At 45.2% G+C, this 17,631-nt stretch overlaps 1 protein-coding gene across 3 annotated transcripts in view; it reads left to right on the top strand.

Moving 5' to 3' along the window:
- The first annotated feature begins 109 nt into the window (after positions 1 to 109).
- Positions 110 to 17,631, top strand: part of DDX31 (DEAD-box helicase 31) — a 70,209-nt gene continuing 52,687 nt past the window's right edge. For all 3 annotated transcript variants that reach the window (XM_034664732.1, XM_002924368.4, XM_034664733.1), the window contains exons 1-9: positions 110 to 356; positions 5,046 to 5,302; positions 5,409 to 5,484; positions 6,498 to 6,541; positions 7,662 to 7,732; positions 8,679 to 8,743; positions 14,501 to 14,545; positions 15,889 to 15,930; positions 16,929 to 16,993. In XM_034664732.1, the coding sequence (XP_034520623.1) occupies positions 261 to 356; positions 5,046 to 5,302; positions 5,409 to 5,484; positions 6,498 to 6,541; positions 7,662 to 7,732; positions 8,679 to 8,743; positions 14,501 to 14,545; positions 15,889 to 15,930; positions 16,929 to 16,993 (761 nt within the window). In that variant the 5' untranslated portion in view covers positions 110 to 260. The remainder of the gene's footprint in view (positions 357 to 5,045; positions 5,303 to 5,408; positions 5,485 to 6,497; positions 6,542 to 7,661; positions 7,733 to 8,678; positions 8,744 to 14,500; positions 14,546 to 15,888; positions 15,931 to 16,928; positions 16,994 to 17,631) is intronic.

Below are 17,631 nucleotides of genomic sequence, written 5' to 3'. Positions count from 1 at the left end.
TCGCCCGCCGCGGGCCACGTCGCGAGGGACGCCGCGCAGAGCGGCCACCCGGTCCCGGGACCCCGGCGCCGTGGCCCGTGGACCTTTCGGGACCCGGAAGGGGCGCGGCCGCAGGAGCAGGCGGGGCAGCTACGCGGGGTCCTCGCGCGCCGCCCACGTGGGGCCGAGCCGGACCGTGGGCCGGGTTCGCGGGGTCCCGCCGCGCCAGCCAGTGCCGGCGCACGCCCGTGTCTGCCTCTGCCACCACCTTGCCGCGCGCCATGGCCGCCGTCGGCGGGCCGCTTCTCCACGTTCCCAAGTCCCCGACCGCCGCCCCCAGGACGCTCTCGGGATCCCGCCGGGCCCAGGCGAGGCGGGTGAGTTCTGACCCGGCTTCAGAGCCGTCCGCACTCGAGGCCGGGCCCGCCGCACGTCGCGAGCTGCCGCCTCGCCTCTGGGGAGGGTTTCGAACTACCGACGGAGTTAGGGGAGAAAGGCTGTCTAGCAGCTTCTGGAGAAGTTGCTGAACGGCACGTGTCTGAGCTCGGAACACCACCCTGCGGGGATGTTCTGGGCAGCCGCTGGCTCGGGCTGCTAGTTGGAGGGTCCCGAAGGTCATGTAAGGGTTGGGACGCTGATTCCCGCCCAAGTTAGGAACTGCCGCCGGGGTTGAGTGCCAGGTCAGGCACTTGCCGGCCACACCTCCTAACTTCTCTCAGCCACCGTAACCTCAATTGAGGGTCGTTTGGTTTAGGAACGAGGTCTGGAGACTAGAGATCTCCTTCAAGAGCTTTCAAAAATGGCATAGATTGTCACCCACGTGCAGTGGGGAAAGAGAATACGGAGCGCCAGTATAACCCGCTCACTAGGGAGGGCAAAGATGCTTTAAATTTAAACCAGAGCTGAAAACTGGCTTCTAGGATGATTGACTGCTCTCCTGGAAGAGAGGAGGGCTGCAAGGCAGAAAATCTGTTGTAGAATCCTGAGTTATCACAGAGGCCAGAAATTATACCACCTCGTGCCAAGGAAGGTGTGTGTTTTCTCCAGAAAGCAACAGGTAATTCCGTTGACAATTGCCGACGTTCGGTTCAACCACTGTGTTGAAGCTGATACTGCTCGAGTTCATATAAGGATTCTCTTTGGTGATTTTTCAGTGATCAGGCTTTAGGATTTAGGGGTTTGGGAGTAGGAGTTTTCAGCTAGCCGGTGGGGTCGCTGCTTCTCTGGGAGGAGGAAGGGGAAGTACTGAAGAGCCACCGGGAGCATGGGATTTGGAGTAGGACAGACCTGGGATTAGATGCCTGCCTTCCAACGTGCTGGTTTTGTGAACTTGGAGAAGTTATTTCACCTCTCTGAACCTCACATCCAATCTGTGAAACGATTGTAAAATGCGGAGTAGACATAAAATTGCCCACCAAATAAAGGGTAGATATAAACAACAGTTTCTCCTTCATATAAAGTTATCATGAGGAGTAAATGAAATAATATACATAGAGACTATGTATTTTCTGGCCCATAGAAGCACTTAATAAACGCCAGTGGTAAATAAAGTCGTATTGGCTCCATTTTGAGTAATGGAATTGCTGTGTCCGGAGGTCACTGGGGTGCTTGTGCCCTGGAGGTGCCTAGTAACACAGAGGAAGCACTATTCATACCTCCTTGAGTGAGCTGAAGGAATAAAAACAGGATATCTGGCTTTATGATCACTTGAACCACTGTGTCAAAAGGATGTGTATTAATAAGATGATGACAGGTGTCTGAGTGCCCTCATCTGCATTTTTTGTTTGTCTTGAATGAGAGTTATAGCTATGCCAATCAGATTGGCCGGTGGCCTGAATTTGGGACGGGTAACTAATATACTGAATTTGGAAAGGCCTCGACAGCTTACGTGTTGCTATATGTAACAGCATATACTGTTTTCTTTCTAGAAATGTTTTTTGATTGTTCAAGTAGTACAAGTTTATTGTAGGAAATTGGGGAAGGGGAAGTACGTTAAAGGGGAAAACCCCATAATTGCCATACTCAGAGGTAACTCTGGTTAACGTTTTGGTGTGTATCCTTCTAGAAAACAAACAAGGGATCAAGCTACACTTGATGTTTTCCAACCAATTAGGTTACAGTTAATAAATAGTATTATAGCATGATCATCAGGAACCATGACCGTAGAATCAGTGCCTGAGCAAAGCCTGGATCCTCAGTGATCCTGGGACAAATTACCTCATAGCTCTGCCCCACTATTCTCATCTTAAAATGGGATGATACCAGTACCTGTATTGATGCATTAGGTAATTCATGTGAGTACGTAGCATGTTGCCCGGGGTCTAGTATATTTATTAATATCAGAGACATAGTATTTAGACTTGGGGGCTAGATGGGCCGTAGAGGTCATCTGCCAGAACCCCCTCATTTTATGGGTGCAAGAACAGAGACTCAGAGGGCGGTAATTTGCTTAATGTTGTAGAGCTGACTTTTTGGTAGGTTCAGGTATGTTTTTGCGCCTCTTTGCTCAGATGCCACCTCATGAAGCGTTTCTATTTCCTGGCCTCCTTTCCCCTTGCCGTAGGCCGTGGTAGTCTTCTTGTTTTGTGCTTTCATAGTCCTTTGTACATATCTCTTCTGAGTACAAATATACGTTTGGGTTTGTGGTTTTATGCTTTTGTCTCTTCCGCTAATCTGTGAGTTCCTCAAGGGCTTGGCTAAATTTTCCAGCCTTGTATCCTCAGAACCAAGCTACTTGAGGGCTGCTGAGTGGCCAGTTTTTTAAGTGACTGTGTTGTGGATGGTGGGGAAGAAAAGCTAACAAGCAGTGCAGTAGTGTCCACATTATGGGAAGGGATAATTCCATTGTGTGTCATTCATCTTACAAGCATCTAGTGAGCACTTACTTTGGGCAGAATTGAGCCCATACAGGGGATGCAGTGCCACGCAGGACAGACTTGTCCATTCCCTTACAGAGTTTAGTCTAATGGGGAGGACCGATACCGCATAACAAATTACATTTTATGCTTGTAATTGTACTGAGTGCTACAGCGAAGAAAAAAGGTACCAGGAGAGCCAAGAGTAGGAGCCCTTGCCTAACTAGGTGGAGAGACGAGGTCAGGAAAGATTCTTCTGAGGACCCGGTAAGCCTAGATCTGAAGGACGAGTTTGAGTTAGCGAGCCAAAGGGTGGGTTGCAGACATGGGTATGGCAATAGCATGTGCAAAGGCCCTGAGGAGGGAAGGAGCATGGCGCGTTCTAGGAACTAAGGAAGCGCAGGGCAGCTGAGGCTGATGAGGTGGGCAGAGGCCAGCTTCTAGAGGGCTTTGTAGATCATATTATAGGTTTTTGATTTTAGCCCAAGATCAGTGGAAAGCCTGTGAAATATTGTGCTTAATTCTGAATACTTTTAGAGAACAGTTGATATTGGAATAAAAGGTGACTGGGATGATAAACGATTGAAAGCTCGTGTCCTATTTGGGCTGTTCAGTCCAAAGAAGAAGCAAAAAGTTAGATGATGTGTGAAGGAATGTGGCGCACAAGAGGAAGTAAGCTTGTTTTGTGTTGCTGCGGGAAGCAAACCTCAGACTAGCAGATAGGTGATCGAGATGGAGGATCTCGTCTGAGTGCCAGAAACAGCTTCCTAACCCCTAGAATTTGGCGTCTCGAGGGATGGAGAGCAGTAACGGGAGGTGTGTAGGCAAGGCCTACTGCAAGGCCACTTGTTGGGGAGTTTGTAGTAGGGAATCCGTGCGTGATGGGAGTGGCCTTTAGGCCTCTTTGTGCTCCGGGAGTCTGTAGTTCCATAAATCAAGGAACGTCAGCACATTTCATTCTGCCTTGAAAATAATTCAGCAGACCTGCAACTTGACTTCATCTCTTTCTTTAATCTGAACATTCATAAACTTGGGACTTTGTAAGAATAGATTGTAAAATGGAGTAGGTCAATACTTACTTTATTAATAATAAACACTCAAAGTTGAATTTATTGAATTATTTAGATGTAGGAGTCCTGTAGTTGTCAGGAACAAGGAACTATCATTGGTAGGTTAGCCTGAAGCTGACAGTCATGGCCAAAGCAAGCTGATGTGTAAATGGAATCCGTCATTTCAAGTTAAGGGGAAAATAACATTTCAAGAGAAACCCAAATGCCAGAATAATAAGCCCTGGGTACTCGTGGGATGTTTTTCATTCCTGTGTAAATTGGAAGAGAAGGCCAAAGAAAATAGAATGTTTCTTCAAAGAAAATTGGATGTTTCTTCTCCTGGGAGAAGTTTGGACATCACGCTTGTGGCCATATCCATGTTACAGAAATAAGCAACAGGCAAGAAAATGCCTAGTGTTGTAGCCTGTAATCGGCGATCAGATGGGAGCCTGAAAGGCAAGGAGAGTTGGAGATAATTGTGGTAGAAGTGATGGATGGAGCAGAATTCTCATTTGGAATGGAAACGGCAAGTAGGAATCGTCTCCAAGCCATCTGAATCTGGGGGAGCAGCGTGAGGGGGAGGATGACAGCCATCCAAGTGCTCTGGGGAGAGCAGTAATGAAGGTTTCTGCTTCCTGGGCTTGGGCTGGGACGCAGCCTCCCATGTCTAGTCCCCAACAGGCTTTGTTGGTGGGGAGAGAGGATGCGCTCCCCCCTCCCCTGTTCTTTTTGTGTAGATGGACATCTGGGGATAAGGATTGACTTAGCACGCACGCTTCACAAGGTGGGTTTCTCTTCCCTTGAAAGAGACTCCCATTTGTTCATATTCAGCCCCACAAAGGTTTCTCCCTTCTTGATCCTCACCCTCATCTTGGTTGAGTTGATGGTGAAGATGGATGGTGAGGTCTAGTGGATGAATGAGCTGAGATTTTTTGTGTTTTGTTCTTCTGTTTTATTTTGTTTTTTTTCTTTATGGGGAAAAAAAAAAAAAAGCTGAGTCAAAGAATCTGATTGCAGACCCTAAACTGTTGCTTGACATATGGGGGCATAATGATCTCTGCAGGGAGAGATGCAATTCTGCGGGCAGTCAGGCTTCACTCTGAGGTCTGTCTTCATGGACTAATGCATCTCTTGTTGCTCTTGCCTTTTGGGAACAACGCAGCAAGCAGAGGCCACCAAAAGAAAACACCCAGCATCCAGGGAGGCTCCCCCAGCGAAACGGAGGAGCGAGGCGTCCTTTCTCCCAGCCGAGAAAGCTGCTGCTAAAGAAACACAAAGGACTTTTAAGGGGAAGGCACAGAAAACATTTTCTCCAAAGAAGTCTTCGGTTGGTGTGAGTGATGGAACCCGAGAGCAGAAACCGTGCGTTAGGACTTCGTCATTATTTAAAAACAACCCTGAAATCCCGGAGCTCCACAGGTGTGTTCGGGGGCAGGTGCGCCTCAGGAATAGGAGGAGTTAAGTGTATTCTGCCTTGTTCTCTGTCGATTGGAACTGATGCCTGGGTTTTGTTCGTCATTTGCAGACCTGTAGTAAAGCAGGTGCAAGAAAAGGTGTTCACTTCGGATGCTTTTCATGAACTGGACCTCCACCCACATTTAGTAAGTATCTCTCAGTGTCTTGTGCGGTCGGTTTTTTCAGTGTGGTTATTCCTTGGGAATGTCTGTGAAATGACAGTTCTAGAAAGAAAAATCAAAGAATGGTTATTTCTGTTCCAGGTAACCTGAATGAAGTCAGATCGGTAAGATGCTCTTCTAGGACAATCCCAGTGAGCTTAGGTTACTGTTCACTGTCCTCACCTCCATCCCCACCCCCTTTTTAAAGAACTAAACACTTTCCTTACCTAATTCAAATTAGGCCTGGGGCTCCACTTACTGGGCTCTAGGACAAGCTCCTAATTAGTGGGTAAATGGGACATGGAGGCCGATCTGGGTGGCAGGGGTCACAATGACTGAAAAAGAGGGAACTGAGCTGGCATCTTCCTATCAAGGGTAGTCCGTTGTTACAAAGAATTGAAGGAACACGAGGCGATTTTAACATACATTTTCTACAAACAAATGGATTTGTTTGTTTGTTTGTTTGTTTTTGTGACCGTGAATGAAGTTTCCACTCTTACTTATGAGTAAGAGAAAAATGCATTAACTTTTAGGGAGTCTGGATTTCCTTTGCTGCTATGGTCACAGCTCACTTACTCCTGTAGGGTGGCTTACATAAGCTGTTTGCCTACGTACGGGTCTGAACAGGGACGTCGAGTGGGTTTGTGCTGGGGACATTTGGGGATGGATAATTCTTTGTTACGGGCACTGTCCTGTGCATGGTAGGGTGTTCAGGAACACTCTGTGACTACTCACTTGATGCCAGTGGCATCCCCGGCCCCACTTGTGACAACAAAAATTCCTCCAGACATTGCCACATGTGTGTGTGTTTGTGTGGAGGGGGGTGGGGGTGTGGGCAGAACCGCCTCCAGGTGACACTTACTGGTTGGAAGAACTTGAGCACGGCCATCGGTTTTATCCCAGTATCTTCTCCTCCTTTGCATCCCTCATTTGCATTAAATATATTTGTGCCAAAAAATCGATAGTTAAGAATACTTCTTTTGTGTGTTCTCTTTTAGATTTCCACAATAAATACGGTCTTAAACATGACTAGGATGACCAGGTAAGGGTTCCAGGCCAGTCTCGCTTTTCTTAAGACTTGAGTGGTTCTGAGCAGTGGAATCTGAATTACCTGGGGAGCGCAGAGCAAATCTGTGTCTTTGTGTTAGAGAGCATGGCCGGGTGGCTGCCCGTTGAGGGCTTGACCCATCACTTACCACCCAGTCCCCCAATGGTGAAATGGAGAGACTGAGTCCCTAACTACTTCTGTGCTCAGCTCTGAACCGGTCTGGAAGATGTCTGCTTGCGATCCCACTACAGTCCATGCTACCCTGAAAATAATATGTCCACGGTATAGAATTTATCATGCCATTTTTTAGTAATAAGAACTACAGCAAACAAAAAGAGAGGAGTAAATATTTGGTCGGGTATAATGGGATATTGAAAAAAAAATTTTGAGTGTTTAATAGTGAGTGATGACTCTTGGAAAATAGAATAGTAAAAGGTGCAGAGAAGAGGTGCACTTCCTTTTTGTGAGTGTGTATGCTCTGTGTTTTACATTTTACTAATCTCCACACTTTACTTATAGGTGCAAATTAATAAGAGTCTTGAAGAATAAAAGGAGGACACCCCTTACCCATTTTTTTTGTTCAGTTTCATCAACCAAATTTAAATGAATTCTGTGCCCTTTTTGTTGTTTGTTTTTAAATACACATGTGGACACACATCTTAGTGTGTGTATGATAGTCACGCCTTGGTTTTCTGGAGACTGGGAAGCAGCCCCAGGCTATCTGGATGGCTCACAAGCTGCCTTGTACTCTCTTGTACGAGAATCTGGCCGCCACATCTTGCTGTGTCCTGTTGCCTACCACGGGAGGTATGCCCTCGTGGTAGTTCCCGCTTGTCATCATGCCTGTGCCATTTTTTTTTTTTTAATTCGTTTGCTAGGGCGGCCAATCCCTGGCTAGCCTTAGTATTTTCGGCTGAGTTGGAGAAATTTAACTGAGGTTTTACCCCTCCAGTCATCAGAAGTGGCATGTTTAGGTGACTTCTGAGGTGGCAGTTGGCAGGTGCAGCGAAGCGTGGGGGCGGTTGTGATTTGTGTGTCCTGTGTCTCTGCCTGTAAACAGGAGAGGCTAAAATACTACAGTTCAGCATGTGTTCTTTCTTTTGGGTGGCCCAAGCGTTCAGAAGCAAAGTATTCCCGTGTTGCTGGAAGGCAGAGATGCTCTGGTGAGATCGCAGACAGGCTCAGGTCAGTCGTCACTTAATTTCTTTTCCCCTGACACCCACGCCACACTCACATAGTAGGTTCCATAGTGTAGTGTCTGTGGCGGCGGTGGCTTTGTTTTGTTGGGGGAAGGAGGGAGGCCATGCCTGGATTTGTTCCCCTAGTGAAAGGAAGGGGGTGGTTGGTGGTGCTGTGAGCAGGAATGATCAGGAGGTGGTCAGGCCCCACTGTCAGTCTCTCGAGCCTCTGTCAGGGCTCTGCCCATGCCACCAGCTGTGGCCCGAGCTGCCCTCCTCCCTGCGGCGGGGGCTGAATATGTTCTTCTGATACTGACGCACGGTGCTGGCATGAGCACACGCTGTTCGGATGCCAGTTGTTTTGCTCCAATACGGAACACAGGGTCTGCGTGTTCCAAAATTACTTGTAGACGTGTTCTGCCCGTCTTGTGCCCAGAATGGCAGGTTGGCGGTTCACCATGCCCTCCAGCTCAGCCACCATTCGGGTGGGTGGAAACCCGAAGCTTTTGCCATTCCTTGGTTTCTCCACAGTCTTCAGGGGCTGGCTTAGGGTTCCGACTGGCTCCTAAGTACGTCGGCACCATGCAGGTCATTCACTTAGCCATGAAGCTCATTTGCATGGTGAAGGATAACTTTAAAGGGGTTTCCTAGCTTTGAGGGTGGTCCTCAAGTTGAGCTTTTGTGTAACTTGGGAAATGTGTCATTGTCTCCCTTAGCTGGATAAAGAAGCTGAAGCTGCAGGTTTTTTGGGAAGTACTGGCTTTACACACAAAATCGGGAGTTGTGGCAGACGGGCAAACCTGTTTTCACCTGTCTTGGATGTAGGATGTGCTTTTCCTGTCCCCAGAGTCTAGTGCTACCCAAAGGTAGCAAAACCCGTTTTTTCTACTATCGTCGCTTTTCCTACATCTGCAGGATCTGTGATTTTAATTGCTTTTGTACTTTTTTAAAAGGTAAAACTCTTGCCTACTGCATCCCTGTGGTCCAGTCTCTTCAAGCAATGAAATCAAAAATACAGGTGAGTATAGTGTTTTTCTGTCATTGCTCATAGTGCATAAGCAACATTGAACTGAACCAAAGCAGTAATACTGGGACCAAAAGAGTCTGTTTCCATTTAGCATGATTTTCTTCTTTTTGATTCATTTATTACATAAACACGTTGCACCCGAGGACTGTGCCCAGAGTAGAGTAGAATAGAATAACTATTGTGTAATCATCATGTCAGGTCTAGGAGGAAACATTTGTAAAATACACGTTCCTCGTGCCAAACATTGTGCTGGATTCTTTGCCTGTGTTGTATCTCCTTGAATCTGAAATCCGACCCCCTGACCCGGGGAGTTAAAGGTATTACTGTTACCCCAAGTTTATAGAAAGAAATGGAAGCTTGGAGAGCAGTGGTGGAATACTTGTTTTTAGTTGGGTTCCCTGGGGCCTATAGGAGGCACATTAACTCCCAGACTCCAGGGGCACAGGCATCATTTCAAAACCCAGCCCGGAGTCCCACAAATACGTCCTGGTTATCCTCAGTGCAGAGGACCTGGTAAGATCTGAAATAGGAAGTGAGGTAAGTGCATAAGCAGGTGAGAAGAGCTAATTGGTTACTTTTCTTTTTTTTTCTCAGTTTGGACATAATTAGGCATGTTTCCAGCCTCCCTGATACTGGGTGACAAGCAAGTAGTGATAGCACTGGGTTATAGCCTGCAGGCTAAAACAAACATCCATGAGTACAAACTGATAGAAACAAATTATTGCGTAAATGGGTAAACGCATGGGAGAAAGACAGGCCCTCCTCACAGTAGAATTCCCACCGAGAGACGCGGAAATGACGGCTGTAGAGCGTCCCCGTCTGGCTGGTGCCTTAGTAACTATACTGTGTCACACAAGGGTCATCCCAGATGCTGAAATGAGGGGGCAAAAGTCTGATGAAAAATGGGATATTTATCTAGTGTTGAAGGATCTCCGTACGAGATATGTCTTAATCACAGAAGGAAAAACAGTCACTTTACAATGGAGAAGCCTGGCTGCCGCCACCTTACCCACCTCCAGAAGGTGCCCAGAGGACACAGCACCACTTCTGTGGTTTTCCTGCCCCAAATGTGTGACCCGGTTTTAATCGTGAGCAAATAGCAGACAAACACAAATCTAGAGACCTTCTACAAAGTGACTGGCCGTTACTGTTCAAAAGTATTAAGGGCACCAAAAACAGAAGTGCTGGAGAACTGCTCCAGGTTGAAAGAGACGAAGGAGGCATGACAGCTCAGTGCAACATGTGGTCCTGAACTGGGTCCTGGTCTGGGGAGAGGATGCTGAGAGGTCAGTCGGTGAAGTCAGAATACAGGCTGCAGATTAATTCAGAGTCGCATGTCAGCACTGATTCCCTGGTTTTGATCATCGTACTGGGGTTTTGAGAATTGATAACCATATAAGGAAACTGGGAAAAGGGTATAAGAGAGTTCTCTGTACTGTTTGTGTAATTTTTTTGTAAGCCTAAATTTACTTCAAGATAAGTTTTTAAATTTTACTTAAACTTTTATTTAAAATTGATAAAACAAGTCCTACACAACGTCCAAGTGATGGAACCTTACATAGACATTAAAAGTGGTATTTTTTTTCAGCTTCTCTTTGTGAACTTGACAGGTGTTCTCAGAACAAAGGCAGGTACAAGACAGTATGTACAGTATGATCTGGTTTCATAAATAATACTCCGTACGTGTGTGTGCATAAAAAGACAAGAAAGAAACTCTTAATAGTGATTTCCTCTGAGGTGGATAAGTGAAGAATGTATTTCCTACAGGTGACTGATTTTTTCTTCCCTTTGGGCACTTTTCAGTGAGGTAATTCATATAAAGGACTTACCATTATAGCGGTGCCTAGCTGGAGAAGGAGAGAGGCCAAGTATTGCAGTAATGTGGGAAAGTCTCATCCATTTATAAATTCCAGGAGGGTTTCTTTCTAGCAGTGGGTTTTTTGGTTTTTTTGGTTTTTTATAAGGTTGGAGAGTTGGGGAATATTTGAGCTGGCGTGGGTCCTGTAGTTCCAGCCCAACTGTCTCATTTCATAGGTCAGTGACCTCAGGACAGGAGAGATTAGTTTCCGTACCTAAGGGAGACCATGTGGTGGGCAGCTCTGCTCAAAGCCTGGCTCTGAGTGTGTCTTTAGGCAAACCATTTCATCCCTCTGTGCCTCCGTAACTTAACGCGTTGTGCGTGTCTCCCAGGGTTACCACGAGGCTCCTGAGCTAAAGCTCGGGGGGTGGGGTGGGGTGGAGAGCTGGTGTCCAGCTTCTGGAAGCAGTACCTGCCCGTGATGCGTGAGCTCTCACTGTCCACAGCACGGCTACATGGCTAGTGTGAAAGGCAGCGATTTGATTTGCTTATGTCTAGAAACGTTCACCAGCCATGTCATCGTTTTTACTTACTCCATTTATTTTGGCGTCAACAACAGTTCATTCTATTAAAGATCGAAATATTCTGTAAAATGAGTTCTCTGAGTCCAAATGTAATTCATTTATTTCAAGTAATATTCAATAGAGACCCTTGGAGTTCATTGTAAAATGATTTGACCTGTAAAAAACCTATCTGGAGGGAGCAGCAAACTCAAGGCACCCAGCAGACACCCAGCAGAGCCGTAAATTACTTTGGTGATGGAATGAGAACGGATTGCTTTTCTGTGTTTTCACTCTTTCAGTTATTTGGGCTCTGATTTTTTTTAACAACACATCCATCCTTCTTTACTCACTTCTGCCCTGTGAGGAATTGATTTTTCTTTCTTCTTCTCTGTGTAGTAACACCTTTTGAAATGTCAGAATCTCCTAACGTCACACTGTGGCACGTTGATACTGTCGTACTAACATGTTTACCGTTCCTCGCCTGGGCTTCAGTGCAGCCTCGAAGACTTGATGTCGAGTACAGACGGCTCTAGTTTGAATTCCAAATCCTTCTCTCCTTGTGGGTAAATGTTTCCTATGCAAAACACGGAAACCATGCTTGTGATTGAATCTGCTCTAAATCTGCGCTTAGCTCTACACTAACATTGTTCTGATTAATTCCTAAGTGTCCGTGAGCCCTTCAGCGATGCGAGACACCACTGACTTGGAGGCCTGTATCGGGTTACTTATTGTGTAATTTCTCTTATTATTATCTTTGTGGTTATTTTTTTAGATATAATGTACATGTTAAAAAAAAATTTAAAAGAGGACCAAACAACACATGGTGGGAAGTCAGTCTCTTATCCTTCCCTCTCCCCCATGTGGCACAGCTCTCTCTCGGGGTGCGAGGTCCTCCCGCCAGCCTGGGGGCCCTCCCAGGGCTCGTCTCTGCAGAGAGAGCAAGTGTGAGCGTAGAGTTCCCTTCCCCCTTCAGTTGGAGCTTCTGTGTGTTTGTTTTTCTGTTGTGTTTGGTTTGATACACAAGTGGTTGCTTGTTGTGCGTGTTTTGTACCTTGCTCTTGTTCACTTGGTATGTGTTGGGGTCGTTCCTCAGCAGTGCCCTGCCCGTCTGCCTTGCCTTTTTAATGGCCGTTGAGTATCCCGCTGCCTGTCACTACCACATTCACCGCGTAAGTCCCTCCTTGGTAGAATTTACATTATGTCAGTATTTTGCTACAAACAAGGCTATTCTCCATACTTCACAGTCTGTAAAATATTTTACTTCTTTATGCGTATTTGCGGCTGCATCTTCTAGAGAAATCCCTGGAAGCGGAAGTGGCATGCTTATTTGGTAGATAACGCTGCAGTTGAACTTCCAGTGGGTGAAGCCAGGGTGTGCTCCCCACAGCAGGGCACCCAGGAGCCCTGGCTCACCTGTGCCCTCGTGACACTACCAGCTATGTTGGTTTTGCTCGTTGGACAATGGAATTGAACATCTCTTCATATGTGTAAAAGCCATGTTTTGAATTCTTGTTTCCATAAATTGGCTATTTACATTCTGTCTCCGTTTTTCAACTTAAGTTGTTGTGATCTTTTGTATTTTTATTTTTTAATTGAATCACAGACCTTTGTGAGCCGAAGAAATTGGCCCTTTCTCTTACACGTGGGGTATTTCCCTTCATTTTGTCATTTTTTTTTTTTTAAAGATTTTATTTTATTTATTCGACAGAGATAGAGAGAGCCAGCGAGAGAGGGAACACAAGCAGGGGGAGTGGGAGAGGAAGAAGCAGGCTCATAGCAGAGGAGCCTGATGTGGGGCTTGATCCCATAACGCCGGGATCACGCCCTGAGCCGAAGACAGACGCTTAACCGCTGTGCCACCCAGGCGCCCCCCTCATTTTGTCATTTAATACTTGATTTTGTTTAGGTATTATTTTCCCATTCTGAGTTAAAAATTTTTACCAAATAGGATTTATTAATGTTTTCTTTTATAGTTTCTGAGTTTTACGTCATTTATAAAAAGGCCAACTTAATTCCAGCTTTACTTTTCTGACTTGGTTGTTGAAGTCTGAATAATTTATCTTTTCCCTACTGATGCAAAATGCACCTTATTTCCTACAATTCTGTGTATATTTGATTCTGTTCTTTTTTTTTTTTTAAGATTTTATTTATTTGGGGCGCCTGGGTGGCACAGCGGTTTAAGCGTCTGCCTTCGGCTCAGGGCGTGATCCCGGCGTTGTGGGATCGAGCCCCACATCAGGCTCTTCCGCTATGAGCCTGCTTCTTCCTCTCCCACTCCCCCTGCTTGTGTTCCCTCTCTCGCTGGCTGTCTCTATCTCTGTCAAATAAATAAATAAAATCTTTAAAAAAAAAAAAAAAAGATTTTATTTATTTGACAGAAAGAGAGAGTGAGAGAGCACAAGCAGGGGGAGAGGCAGAGGGAGAGGGAGAAGCAGGCTCCCCGCTGAGCAGAGAGCCTGACTCGGGGCTCAGTCCCAGGACCCTGGGGTCATGACCCAAGTCGAAGGCAGACACCTAACCAACTGCGCCACCCGGGCGCCCCTATATTTGATTCTGTCTTATTTGCTTTTGTAATCTCAATTTATATGCCAGTATCAATTTTTTTAAATTATGGTAGTTTTAATTTGTTTTAATATCTGATGTTTTTCAGACATATTTTGGTTATTCTTGCACATTTGTTTTTCATAGGAACTTTGAAATCAGCTCGTCTGAATATATGTATTATTTTATATATGTCGTGTGCATATATGCGTATCTGACAGTTTTGTTAGGTTTGCACGTTTGTGGGTTGACTTAGAATTAGCTTATTTATAATATGGAGCCATCTTATCCAAGAATAGGATACATTTTCCCATTTATTCAAATTTTATTTTATGCTTCTCAGAAGTGTTTAAAAATGTCTGTCATATAGATTTTGAACATTTTTTGTCAAGCTTCTTGTTGTTGCTGTTCTGGTGTGATTTTTCCCCCCCTTCCATTGTATTTTGTAACTTTTTTGCGTAAGAAGGCTGTGGGTTTGTGTATGTTAATTTTGCGTTCAGCTACTCAACTGAGTTGTCTTTTTCGTAGTAGATTTTCAATTGATTCTCTTCAGGGTTTTATTTTGTTTTGTTTGGTTTTGTTTTTTAGTATAAAATATTATATGCTAACAATGACAGGCTTACCTCCTACTTTCCAGACTCATACATATTTCTTTCTCTTGTCTGATTGCGTGGGCCAGCACCTTTAGAACAAGGTTGCAAATAATAAGGGTAGTGGGCATCGTAGTCCCTTTCTTAATGAGACTGCCACTGATGCGTGCAAGTGGCCCCCTCAAGTTCTCTCCACCCGGAGTCCTGCGACCTTAGTCCACCCACTCACGGCATTTCTTTCCTTCTGTGTCGATAGCGCAGTGACGGCCCCTATGCCCTGGTACTGGTGCCAACAAGAGAGGTAAGCAGTCTCACCTTTGGGATGGGTTTTAAGCGGGTACTTTCCTTTTGGAAGTAAGATCCTTTTGAATTTAAAAGTGGGTTTTACCATTTTTCTCCCTTCTGCACCCTTACCTTTGCCTGGGGCCATCCTTTTGGTTCCCGTCAAGAAGAAAAATTCAAGTACTCTTTGAGAATCATAAGCTAAGTATGTAAAAGCATTTCCCCACTGTCTAAAAACTAATGACACTGTAAATTTCTGTATTTTTAAGAGGAATTAAAATAATTACATTTTCTGCTTTTTTGGTTTGTTTTATAACTTAATTAAAAATTAGAGCAATCGGCCTTAAAATAGACTTTTTTTTTTAAAGAGGCTACTGTACCAAAAATTTTACTTGTTCTTCGAAGTTAAGCTTCTTGACATTTTTCTTCTTTTTTGGAAATCTCTTCTATCTGATCTATTTTATTTGCCTAGAGAGGCAAGTTTAGATTAGGGTATCTGTTTTCTATAGCAAATGCTAATCACTTCCTTGCAGAGAATTGATCATGGAGATGGAGGTTTCTACTTAGCCTGTTACGCAGCCTGCAGTGCTGTCCTGTCTCGGCTCAGTCCTGTGAAGGAGCAGGCATGAAGCTATTTAAATTTTTACAGCAGCAAACTTGCTACTTCCCTAGGATGCATCATGAATACTGAGCATGTGGAAACTATATACATCTCCTTGAATAAAGGGATTATGTTGAGGCATCTTGATGCTGGTTAATGGTTATAACCTACATTAATTTTCACTTTCTCTGGTTTCCACTGGGCTCGTTGGATTTTGTTCCTTTAATAGACTTGGGAAGTGACCACCTTTCAGTGCTCTATTTGGCACATTCGAAGGGTACCACATACCACCTTTAAAGCAGTGTGCTCAGAGGCTAGCCCGTGGACCACTATTCCAGGTTACGCCCTCCTGCATATTCTGTTCTCTCTCTTTCTGAAGGGAGGCACATTCAGGGTGATGCTGTTTCACTTCTCCATCCATGGGCTGTAGACTTGTACTTCTCTGTGTGGCGCTCTGGGAATTTAAGCCAGCAGAGGGAGCACAAGACACTATTTTTGTACACGTCCAAGGAGTGGACACGGTAGCTCTGTCCACAGTCTCCAAAGTGACAGGTTTCAGAAGCAGTGTAAGAACAAGGTGTCTCGTTCTGAGCAGATGCCATATATCAGATTTTGTTTTTCTCAAATCTCAACTTAAGGTCTGAGTTGGAATCCTAATCACTTTACATTGTCTAAAGGTTTTTAAAAGTTGGGGGCCCGAGGGTGGAGAAGGTAGGTGGGAACAAGCTTGTTGATTATCTGTAACTTTTCACTCTTTACAGCTGGCTCTGCAAAGCTTTGACACTGTTCAGAAACTGCTCAAGGTAAGGTGAGCTGTGAGTTCAGTTTTATCTTTGTGTTCCTTGACTTTCTGAGAAAAGAGAAGTCTACCAGTCTTATCTTTGTTTTCAAAAAGCAAGGTATTATTTCAGTTTTTCTGGGTTCCCTGGCTGTCTCTGTTCTGCCCAGGTAAAATTTGTAGGATTTTACTGATTTACACTTTACTAACTGCCAATTTCTCGCTTAGATGACTAGTGTTTCCTGGTGCTTACAGTACTGTAGTTTTTTCACCGTGGTCCCTAGCAAGCCACACGTAGAGACGCACAGGGACAACCCTGAAGTGATCGCATGGAAAGCTGCACATAGGGTCTAAGAAAGAAGAGAGAGAGGGCTTCAGAGCCAAAGCCTGCCGGCCTACCAAATGAGATGGAGAATTGATCTGTCCTTTCTTTTGTCGGGGGTGGGGAATAAGGAAGGTTTGTGCTTGGGTTTTATTGTACCCAGAAAGGGAAAAGAGGCAGTAGACTTAGGGAAATGTTTTTTCAACTCAGGCTCCATGAGGAAAGGCAGAGAAGCTACTGGAATCGTTTAGAAAGCCCCCATTTCTCTCACTGTGCTGGAAGCTAGTTATAGAGCTGTAATCGAAGTGACTGCTGCTAGTATCCATAGCAGGGGCGATGCCTAGGAATTGTGTCTGCACAGTCACGCCTCCTACAGTGAGAAGCCTGGGCCTTCCTCCCAGCTTCTCTAAGGAAAAAGAATTTGTAATTGGTCTCTGTGTCTTCAGTAAAGGGGGGCTTTGACGGGGGACGTGGGTGGCTCAGTCAAGGTTAGGCATCTGCCTTCGGCTCAGGTCATGATCCCAGCGTTCTAGGATTGAACCCCACATCAGGTTCCCTGCTCGACGGGGGGCCTGCTTCTCCCTCTACCATCCCCTCCCCCACCTTGTGCTCTCTGGCTCTCTCTGTCAAATAAATAAAATCTTTTAAAAAAAGTGTAAAGGGGGTCTTTGCAATGATTTTCATCTGCTCTCTTTCCATAGCCATTTACCTGGATTGTGCCTGGAGTGTTGATGGGAGGAGAAAGAAGGAAATCAGAAAAAGCCAGGTATGGGGACCCTTGTTTGTTATCCATTCCTGTTTGGGTCTGTCTGTTCTGCCTTCCTATTCAATGAGTCTTGGTCCTTGTAAACCAGGAGAGAGCCTTATCTCAAACCGTGCTTCCTTGTCCCAGAGCGTAGGGACAGATTGAGGTAGCAGGGAGTAGTCACCTCTCGACGGTGTTGTCTTAAGGAATACTGATGAACCTACATTGGCTTCCCTTCTGACGTGGTTGGTAGCAATGCTCACTTCCTCCTAAGTTCTGTCCCTTCCCTCCAGCACCCCTTAGTCCTCCTTGTTTGGTGTCCATTCCCCTTGGTGATTCTCTTTTGTCTACATTGGGTATTTAGGGTGTTGCCTGGCTCTGTAAAAACAAGATCATAAACTTCCATAATGTTCTACACTTGGTTTTTTATATCCAAAACACTGATTCCTAATTCTGTATGGGAAGTGGTAATGGGGGTCAGGAGAAAATGTTGCAACAGGTAAATCCCAAATCGTCTGTATTCTTTTTGAAATATTTTTATTGTATCTTAATGCTCAGTAGTAACACCCAGTCACGTGTGTGTAGTTTGTAATTGAGGAGTAAATATTAAACTTAAAACCTAAAGGTATTGGTTGGATTTGATTCAGCTATAAATAACA

Source organism: Ailuropoda melanoleuca, chromosome 7 (genome assembly GCF_002007445.2).
Source record: "Ailuropoda melanoleuca isolate Jingjing chromosome 7, ASM200744v2, whole genome shotgun sequence".
NCBI classification, from domain to species: domain Eukaryota; kingdom Metazoa; phylum Chordata; class Mammalia; order Carnivora; family Ursidae; genus Ailuropoda; species Ailuropoda melanoleuca.
The sequence above is the reverse complement of the archived record's forward strand: the minus strand, read 5'-3'. Positions and strand labels throughout refer to the sequence as shown.